Below are 10,713 nucleotides of genomic sequence, written 5' to 3'. Positions count from 1 at the left end.
GGATAATAAATACACTAATAAATACATACATAATTACATATTCAAATGAATTTCAAATTCATTTGGATGAAATTACACATTTGAATGAGGCAAACACTGAAGGAGACTGTCAGTTTGCTAGTGAGGTAGCATAAGCCTGAACCACATTTCCTGTTTTTAAGAAAGCTGGTGGAAATAAAGGGCTGGAGACCTTAAAGACTAGTGGCAGCTGTAGAGATAGATTCATGCTGCCAAGTCCAACACAAAAGAGCATCCAAGGTTTGCCAACATAACTTGACTGTCTGTTGGATAAAGGGTGGGGAGTATTCCTAGAAACAACAAAACCAGGTAAGTCTTATCTTTTCAGTATTATAAACTTGTAAACAAATCAGCAGTAAAAACACACTGGTAGAGCACTAGTATTCCAAGAAAGTTGGTCAGGGTTCTGAATTCAAATTATTAAAAATAATCATTATGATGATGAGTCATCATCAACAGCTTAAACCTTCCTTAATTAAGGTTTATTAATGAAGGCTAAGGATTGGTCTTAGTTTTGTGCTTAATATATTTACTGTGCTGAAGGCTTATTGTACAATGCGCTGCTTCCCTTCTGAAGTATGAAGCTGATAACTTACAAAGCAATTAGTTGTGCACTAATTAATTGCAGTTTAAGGAATCCTTTCCGGAGAATTAATCTTGTCTTAAAAACTCACACAGGTGGAAGCATGTTTAATGCTAATTTAACATTCATCAGTCTTTTAATGGGTTTCTTTATCTAAGGGTAATTAGTATGTAATATTATTTATCTCACCATTCAATTGGAGAGGGGGGAAAACACTAATTTTATCTCATCTTGACAAATTTGCAGAAAGAACAGGAAACAAATAATTTTGTGCTCCAGATGATCATTTTAAATCCGGTAGCAACCAAAGTAATTAATCTGCTTGTATGAACGATGAGTCGATACCATAGATGGCATGTCCAGCTAGACATGTATCTATATTCTGCACCTCACGTTCCTTTTCAGTAGGAGCCTTTGTGAGAGATTCTCTAAACAAAATACATTAGAACAAGAAGGAAACAAACACAGTACTTCTGCTACCTATTCTTATGCTGTTAGGAGGACAAACACCTATTTCTAGCCCCAAATTGTTAAATCTGTCCCCTGCCCCCAAAGGTAAGTATAGGATTATATCTACTCCTTTGAGTTGCAATAATATTGAATTGCAGAAATTAATCCAGGAAAGTTTAGAATGTTTGGGGGGCTTCTGTTTGGTTATTCTTTTTTGTTTGCTTCCTCCTCTCCATCCCCCTCCAATTACAGTATAATGAGCCCTGCAAAGAGAAAACTGGACAAGTGACCAAAAGTCTATTTATTCTTGTGTTTTTTCTCTGTTGGTAGAGAAAGTCGCCAATAGATTTAAAAAGGAGAAAAGGCACAAATAACTATGTCTTTAGAAAGTCTTTTACTTGCCTGTATTTTGTTGTTGAATATAGTACCTTTAGTTTACAGCACTGTAAAATATATTAAGAGGAGATGAGTAACTCCATCCCTAAACTCAGAAAAGTAAAAACATCATCCAGATGGAGCAAATTACCTAAGGTAGGTGTTTACTTGGGTGCAACTCCAAGTTTGACCCTGTTTCCAAATAGAAGTGAAAGAACAGCAGAACAGGAATATATAATTAATACTAGAGAGATTCAGGTATTAGATAGTCAAAACACTGTCACCTTTATTATGATTAAATATAGTACTTCTGCCACTCACACTTCCCAGCTCGTAACAATAAAATGGGAATCGTCCTTCTCATGAAATCTTTGGCTATATGATGAACTCTTTCACAGAGGAGCACATTAGTCTAAGAATAGTTTCAATATAGTTTCTTATGAACAAACTACCATCACTCTTACTTTCCCTGTTAGAGATAGACTATTACAGAAAACCCTGATGAAATTCAGGATCAAGAACAAGGTACATACTTAAATCAGAACTTTATTTTAGGTATTGACTCTCTTTCAAACCAGTCACAGGGTTGTAGTTTCTATCACAGTTACACGTGCTTCCCTTCTCTTATGCAACAATACTGGTTTTGCTCCCTGAAAAAAAAAAAAGTAAATCGCTTGTGGGAGAAGAAGGAAGGAGGACAAGGATGACTCTTATTATTTAGGCACTACCTTGAGACTTAAAAGCTCTTGCCTTTGACACAGACTTCTTGTGGTTTTGGACAGGCTGCATAGGATGCAAATGCCGAGTGACTAATTGTAGACTAACCAGGTTCCAAACACTGATGGTTCTTGATGTGGCCTGATAACATCTTCTCAAGGTAGGATGTCCCTTTCTTTTAACTCCTTCTCTGAAAAATCAGAATAATATGTAGCTGCTTCATGGAGATGTCATCCCTCCTCAAGAATGTCTGTACCTTGTCAAAAAGTGCCTCTCAACATGAAAAGTAGTATTGCTGTGATGGAGAACCCTCAAATACCTTTGGGAACACTCTAGGAGAAAAGAAAGGACTGGAAACTGGGTGTTTAGTATAAAAGGAAGGATAAATGGCCACTGGAAGTACAATGTGATAAAAACAGCTACAACCTGTCAGAAAGTTACATCTCTGTTTTATTTCTTTTAAAAGAGAGTTCTGATAGGAAGGAAACCTGCATCATAGAAGTCCATGTGATTTGTGATTTTTTACTACCAAGGATTATCTTCTCTTGTTTCAACATCATAAATACATCTCTGGCTTGAAATAAATCAAAACTAAAAGAGCTTTTGCAACCTCAGCATAATTAGGGAACAAAGCCCGTAAAGGGGCTGTCCCCAAGATGAGCTGGAGCCAGTCAACCAGGGAAAAAATCTCTGTCCTCTCAGCAGGAGCACATCCATTGCCTCCGCCACCTGTGGCTGGCAACATCGGAATGTGTATTCCTGTATTCTTTTACCTCGGCTTTCCTTTAAGGAGCAAACAAAACATTAGTCCCCTGAAGGAATCCAGCTACAGCAAAACCAAATACGTGTGTTAAGGACCTGCTCTAATCTCATTCTGAGAGTATCATCTAGTCTCTACCCTTGACTGCTCTGTTCCAGCTAGACTTTTTAATGCACTGTTAGTGGAATTCATTCGTTTTGGGGACCAGGCTTTATTTCAAACACTCTGAATCTAGAAAAATATAAAACATGCCTCTAGGGAAGGTGAAAAATCCAGCTTCAAGCTCCTTTCACTCATGTATTTGGCTCAGCATTTCCTCTGTAAAGGAAGGGTTTTCAAAAGCCATTTGCAGCACAGTCGATCACTTTGGCCACTAGACTGTCACAAATAGGCTATTTTCTTCAGTATGGTTTGTGATGGAACATCTGTATGAGTTAGGTTAATTGAAGAATTAATTAAATGGCAAAATTCATTTTGTGCAGGTGGAGTTCATTCCTGTATTTCTAAGAGGGCTCCAAGGAGAGGCAAGCTCAGTGCAAAAGGAGGCTTTATTTGTTTAAGTTGACACACCTTTTCCCTAGTGATTCTTCAGGAGCTGTTCAGGTTTTTCTCTGTAGGAGTTCACTGATTCCCAGCCACTTCTCATCCATTGCCACTACAACATCTACTTTCTCAGGAAGGAGAGCGAGGATATGAGTACAAGTGGTTTTAATAGGAGATGCAAGAAAAGACATAACCAACCTTTGAAATCTGTTGCAGAGATTCTTAAAACCTGATGGTCTTAGCTATTATTAAGAGACATTTCCAGCGACGTTGTTTTGACTGAATTAATCTTCAGAACTACATTCACGAACTCCAGAATTGAGCCCAAAATTTACTGCAAATAATAAGTTAAAGACAATTACAAAAATAATTTCAAAGCTATTGACTTTTTTCTTTATCGATTTCTGACTTTTACTGCATCTTACAGGTAAACCAATAGTCCAACCTTTGGCTGAATTCCTATGAAATAGTAGTTCTGTTAACAGCTTATTGATGTTGCTCTCTTGTTATTTAGCATCTGGTTTTGATATTAATTATTTGGCTCGTATAGCAATGGCTGTCACAGAGAAAACAACAAAATAGTAGCTTCAATTACAGAAAGCAAAAATCAGCCCACCACAAAGAATACAGTAAAATTGTTGACAACACAACCTATGGAATTATTTTCTCTCAGTTGCAGAAATGGACTGCCATGTTTCTGTCTGGGGAGTCTTGGCCTTTCTGAGTTTGGCTCTTGTTATTTCGTTGATACTGAACATTTCACACTATATGAAAAAGAAGAAAGGTAAGTAAGTAATGTCTCTGTAAGGAATGGAGTTTGAGCGTTTAAAATGTTTGCAGAGAAAGCCGTCACTGCTGGGAGGTTTCAAGCCAACAAATGGATTAATTATCTTTCGGCAAGAATGATTCTAGTAGAGAGCATGTAACTTTTAAACACTTTTAGGGGAGCCAGGTATGATTATACAATGGTTGCTAGCTGCCCAGTCCACTGCCAAACACAGCTACCTGAGTCCATTTGCTGAAGAAAAACCAACAGAACATGTACAAGTTGAGGAATTAAGTTTTGGCTAAATTTGTATTTTTAATGTACATTTTTAACACCTGTAACTTCCTTTTTTTAAGGTGTACTTGTCATGTAACTGGTTATTATTTGTACTTTAGTTTAAAAATAATTTTAAGTAGCTGCACTGATACAAAATACATTTGAGAAAATTTTATCTTCCCAAAATTCCTGAATGCTTATTTGAATTTCAGTTTTCATACACATTTTATGCTTAATTAGTTTGTTTTGAAAAAGTCCGAATTGCTTTTCATCGTGGGATGCTAATGTAGCTCTTAAATCAATGTGTCACTCACAATATGGAACTGATTTGTTTAATTCACGTTAGAGGGTGACTACAGTCATACTCTTGTTTTGGTTAAAATTAACTGTGACTTTCAACAGATTTGATGATGCCAGTGCAACCTCTCTTATGCATGCAATTCTGTAGTTTTAAGTTGCACAATCCTCACCACTCCCATTCAGAGAAAAAGTGCGTTTCCACAGGGAAAACTGCACCTGTGATATATGCACATGGGAATTCAGACAAACACTAGCGGGTTCAACCATGTTAAACACACATACATACATAACCTACGTAAACAGGCCTATGCTTATAAACTGAACTCACCAAGTACAACAGAATTAGAATATGACAGAATATTAAAAGAGCTGCTGGAGAGCTGTGGGATGAGGGAGTGCCTTTTTGGTTTGTCTTTTAGTGCTGCTAGGCAGATATTTCTACGATGAAAAATCACGGTCATTTACAAAACTAATGCTGAGCAAGGTTTTGGTTGGCTGATGCTGCATTGCTCATATAATCGGAGCTTACTGTGCTAAATTCTAGAGTTCTGGAGCACAAGATAGAAAGTCAGGCATTCCTGAGTTATTAATCAAGCTCTAGCAACAAATCTATTTGGAGCCAATGCCTCTCTGCTTCAGTTTCTTTTTCTGCGTGGTCACAGGATATATATTTCTCTTTCAGAGATACAAGCAGCAGAACTAGCAAAATAAATAAACCCTTCACCTTGTAATATAAATACATGATGCACCTCCCTAGGTGGAGAAAAAGATGAGGTAGAAGCAGAAGCAGGGGGAAATAAGAAATTAATCACAGGTGTTACAATACATTTTGGGGGGGACTTGTAAACTGATGTGGACTTTGCAGCTGCAGCACAGGGTAGCACACCAACATTTCTTGTATTAGTCAAAAGTATTTGAGAAAAGCAGGGGGACAAATGAAGGTCTTCAGAACCAAGAGCATTCAATTTTACTGTCTACAGTGAAATCAAAAGCATGTCAATTGGGCAATTATCTGAAGTGTTCTAAAAATAGCATGTTTCATTTGCTCTTTATTTTTTTTAACGAATTTTCCAGCTAAAAAGTATGAAGACTATAAAGAGAACAGTCCAAGGTAAGTTTGATAAAATATTTCTTTCTGGAAAGGTTGAAATAAGGAGTAAATAACGAGAGATGGCTTTGGAGGGACAGCATAGGGAAAAATCCAGTATCTCATGAAGCCCACATGGAAACACCAGCGAGCACACTGGTTGTGGAAAAAAAAAAATCCGAAGAAAACAGGAAAAAAATCCTGTGGAAGTGATATACTCCAGTCGTTTCATGAAAAATGAAATAATTTCATGTTAATATGATAATTTTGTATACTGAAGTGCAAGATATTGAGCTAAAACAATATTTACTATCACTCAAACTCAATAAGTCTGTAATAATTTAAAATAAATATCAGAAAACAATAAGTTACAATATAAAAAACCATGTATTTACATTTCATACCCTTATTTTATACATTATGTTCAAAAGCAATGAAATGGAGTCTGTATACAGCTGCTGGATACCTAATGATCTGTTACAAGTCTGTTTCTCTTATCCCATAGTAAAAAAAAATAGGCCAAACTTTAGAAAACAGAGATGGTAAGGGTCTCATGTCAACCAAATATAAAAGGCCCTTGAAACAAAAATACAAAAGCCTTCACCTGTTTCCCCAAACTAATCCTCAATTACAAATTTACCTGAAGTTGGGAAGTCTCTGTCTATTGCTGCCTGTTCAGTTGAAAAATATCACGGTAAAAGTGCTGTTAGATTCCATTCTTTCATTCCCTTGACAAGGCACAGTACATGAATGCAAAAGGAACAAGGTTACCCAGTGCTTCCCACTAACAATTCCCATTTTACAAACATGGTTAAAAATATTTTCAAGGGACACGGGCTGATAAAACACAGAATACCATTAAAAATTCAAAGCTGAACTTTGCCTTGGTCTTCTTTAGTTGGGTCAACATATGCATTTTAGTTGAATCAAGACTGGAGTTTTTAAGAACATTGCCCCAAGAGACCCATTTAGTGCTTTAGTTTGTATTGCAAAGCGGGCTCAGAGGACATGAAGTGGGTTCATTTCAGTGGTCAATAATATCTCTAGAACTACATCAAACGGTAGCTTAGTGGTCTTGAGATTAGCTTTATACTTAACTAAGTTCCAGGAAAGAAGAGTTCTGTTCTTGGCTAGATAACAAATCTCTCTTCAGAACACGCAAATAGCCATTTCTGTGCTGTGTCCCCGCACTTGCTTCCCCCCGCCCCGATATTTTTGGTCTTGTTTTTCATATCACATACAATCTGCTTGCTACTGCCACATGTGTGTAAAGTATTTTAAGTATAATAGTGAGGTCCTAAGCAAAGCATATTCTGTGAATTAAAAGTATTTTCCTGTTGCCCTTCTAGCTATGATGGCTACTACACAGAAGATGACCCAGTTTATGGCAATCTCAATCAAGAGATTTTAGGTAAGCTTCACTTTGAGAACATGTGTCTGTTCAGAGGTTATGATAAATGTGTAGTTAAGAACTGACTTTCTGTGTTTCTCAACACAGAATTAATACCTACTTGGGATAGAACTGCAAACCATCATACTGCACTACTATTTGTAAGACCAGATCTCATACTGAATTGGATTTTTTGCAGTCCAAATGATCCTGTTCGGCCAAATAATCCTTGGCAGAGAATGCAGTAACATCATAAAACTGCAGCTAGAGCTAGATATGCTGAGGGTATATCTCCTGAAGGCCTTGTGGTGTTGAAGCAGTATTTAAGTAATGTGAACACAAATTTTTGCTAGCACTTTTTGGGATTAAGCAAAACTAAACTGAAGTACTTGAACTGCAGGGAAAAAACCCAACAAATTTAACTAAGCCAACACTTGAATGCATTGACAATACAAAAGTCTGAAAACTGTGAGGAAACAATCTGGTTTACTGATGGCTAAAATGAGATACGTGATGAAAAAATGACTTACACCAGATTTTTCAGAAAACTGGAAGTAGAGTCAGGAATACAATTTAATCACCAGCTGCTGCAACTCACAGCCTCTTTTGTGGCCCAATATAATTTTCCCCGTGCTGAAAAATACATTATTATGTGGTTATGCTCTAATTGCAAGATGTACCCCTAGCAGTCTAAAATGATGCCCACTTAGTGAATAATGAGAAACTTTCCATCCATATGAACAGAAAATGCTTTTCATTTTCACAGTATGCATGTCTGAATTTCTTAGCTATTTGCCCTTCTGTTAATAGAGAAAGAGATGTGTGTGTGATTTCAAAACAAAACAAACATCTACCGAAGTAAATTGGGGGAAGTTGGTTCTGTAACAGGGAGGATCTGTTGATTTAATCGTTTAAAACTTTTAGGTAGTGTGCCTTAATAACGAAAACGTTTTTCTACTTTGATAAATTATAGAGGAATGTTGTTACGAGCAGATGAAGTCCCAGCCTCAAAGACCGGTTAACCAGCTACAGGTATCTCTAATTTTAATTCTGGATTTCTGAATTAGAGTAATGTGGTCTGCCTCAGAATTTTTGTGTGTATCCCATGACAATATATAACAAAAATCTTCACAACGTCCTTCACGAAAATTACCATGCATTAGTGTCGTAGTTCATCAAGAAATTTAAGCACGGACTTGACCCTTTGTTCCATCTGGGACATTAATGAGGGAGCAGGAGAATTATAGACAGCTCATTTCCATCCATATGGCATAATAAAGCTCAGTCACAGGCATGCAGATCAGGCTGAATTGAGCCTACATCTAATGCCATGGCTTATGTAAAGAATTAATTGTATTTATTTTGGACATCAGTCAAGTGAAAACACAAGCGGCATCACATGATAATCATGAGTTTGACTGGCTCTCTCTTGCCCAACACAAAATCTATATGCCTTAAATAAATGCCTGGTTTTGTATTGATTTATATTTTGTTGAGATACCTGGATGCCTAAAAGCATGCAACCTTCAGCTGAAATTTGTCTGTAATTGAAGCATTCCTAGCATCTATTTCCTGAGTTGATTTCCAGGTGGTGGAAATTTTATCTTTTTTTTTTTTTTTTTCCTTTTTAAACCTACACATTTGCTTTATTAACTTCACAGAAACAGACTAACCTATGGAAATTTCAATATGATTTCAATAGATTTTGCACTAGAAATGAGATCTTATTTACAGACAAGAATCACCCATCTTTAGTTTTCTGCACAGACCAAGCCTATGAAAAATGTTGCTAGTAACTGGATTATAATTTAAAAAACAAACAAAAACAGTAAAGAAAAACAGATCAAATAATGTCTTACATCCCAAAGAACTTGGACCAATTATATAAAGTACCCTCACTCCCACAGTGAATCTTTCCAATAATAGCTGCCACTACCCCAAGAACACGAGTAATTTACTGTTAGTTTATGTTGGTCTGTTTTCTGTGCTGCCACAGCTGAATCGTTTGTACTTTTAATGAGCTAATTTGGGTAAACTTCAGCCACTGTTATGATTATGGTGTAGACATACTCAAAGTCTTAGACATAACTTTAAAGCAAGCATGACTACTGAATGTTAAAGTGAATTTTCATCTAGGTGGAGTCTGCCAATCAGATGTGTTATGCCTCACTTGATCACAGTGTCAATGGAAAACGCAGAAAACCGAGGAGAAAGAAAGGCCCTTCATTAGAGGAGGATGAAGAAGATAGATCATCTAAGCCCACCATGATGGCTTCCAAAGTTAGCATTTATCTCAACAGTGAGCAGCTGGCTGCTGAGAACACGACAAATGTAGAAGCCATTCATGATGATCCCATGAGATTAATGGGCTTGATTCATACTACAAAGGAGAGAACATTTGAAGTGGCTTCATAAACCAAATATGTAATCATAAAGTGATATCTGCTTCTTCATTCTGGAAAAACAGTGAATGATTAGAGGCAATAACCTGACAAGCTGCCATACCAAACCATGTTATAAAATGGGTAAGTTAAGTGTTCTAAAGTGTCTTCCAAGCACATTTACAGACTGAGCAAGAAATAAGATCCAGACTGCCACTTTGAAGGACCTGCCCTTCTGAAGACATTTTGGAGTTGTAGAAGCTAGTTTCTCAGCATTCACATGGTATTGATTCCAGTAAAAATTAATCCTTAGTTTAAAACAACCACCAACTTTCAAACAGTCCCAAAAGACCCACCCTGTTGTCTGTAGAGCCCTAGCAGAGTATAACTACTCTTCTATATAGGTTTTAACAACATCTTTGGAAGGAAATTGTGTTTCATGCTCGCACACTTAACGATTTAGTTGTTTTCCCAACTAAAAACTGATCATCTGTTCGGCATTTTATACTTTCTCACTGTGACTGGTCTATAGTAATAACACAACATATCTAAAGCTAATTGGAGAATAAGTTAATAGCTTGTTTAAAGTAGTAATTGCACATTTTGCAAGACTTAACAATATTCTTATATATCTTTAGTTTCCTTCTCTGAGCTATACCACAATACATCTCAAATCTCAACTCCTCTACTAGTGTAATGTTGTATTCAGCACACATTAAAGAGTCCACAAAGATATTAGCCAAATATCTGTAACATTAAATCTCCTAGGGAGGATTTTTTCCTTCTAATATTCTATGTGATGTTTAATATTCTGTGAGGGTTTTTCACTGCCATTGTTTCATCTATTTTACAAAAGTAGAAAGAGCCTTTTTATTTCCCCAAATAATTCACATATTGTGTGCACATTCATCTTAAGACTTTAAACTCATCAGATAGTAACCTTTTATAGACTGGGGTTTTATTTTCATATTCCAGGAGTCGTTAAGTAGTAGAAGCAGGAAAGAGTAAGGCATGGTGATGTATTAGGCTAGTGCAAAAGGAATTGTGGTTTTTGTATTGTTGAAATT

The 10,713-nt window shown here is 36.6% G+C and overlaps 1 protein-coding gene across 2 annotated transcripts; it reads left to right on the top strand.

Moving 5' to 3' along the window:
• The first annotated feature begins 215 nt into the window (after window positions 1-215).
• TRAT1 (T cell receptor associated transmembrane adaptor 1) lies at window positions 216-9,857 on the top strand. Of its 2 annotated transcripts, none has more exons than XM_080361433.1 (6): window positions 216-327; window positions 4,120-4,230; window positions 5,863-5,899; window positions 7,225-7,286; window positions 8,239-8,297; window positions 9,402-9,857. In XM_080361433.1, exons 2-6 carry the CDS (start codon window positions 4,128-4,130, stop codon window positions 9,678-9,680), a joined length of 540 nt encoding a protein of 179 aa, XP_080217559.1. In that variant the 5' UTR covers window positions 216-327; window positions 4,120-4,127; the 3' UTR covers window positions 9,681-9,857. The 2 variants fall into 2 exon arrangements, with proteins under 2 accessions (XP_080217559.1, XP_080217560.1); XM_080361434.1 differs by lacking the exon at window positions 216-327 and adding an exon at window positions 2,263-2,303.
• Window positions 9,858-10,713: the final 856 nt, after the last annotated feature.

The sequence above is a fragment of the Nesoenas mayeri genome (assembly GCF_963082525.1).
Source record: "Nesoenas mayeri genome assembly, chromosome: 1".
Taxonomy (NCBI): Eukaryota; Metazoa; Chordata; class Aves; order Columbiformes; family Columbidae; genus Nesoenas; species Nesoenas mayeri.
Note: the sequence above shows the minus strand (reverse complement) of the source record. Positions and strands in the feature narration are given on the sequence as shown.

Bases quoted from the DNA above. Each gene is read 5' to 3' on its own strand.
- TRAT1 (XM_080361433.1), top strand. From the start codon at position 4,128: ATGGACTGCCATGTTTCTGTCTGGGGAGTCTTGGCCTTTCTGAGTTTG. The intron at 4,231-5,862 runs GTAAGTAAGTAA...CGAATTTTCCAG, and splicing joins CTATATGAAAAAGAAGAAAG to CTAAAAAGTATGAAGACTAT. The intron at 8,298-9,401 runs GTATCTCTAATT...ATTTTCATCTAG, and splicing joins GACCGGTTAACCAGCTACAG to GTGGAGTCTGCCAATCAGAT.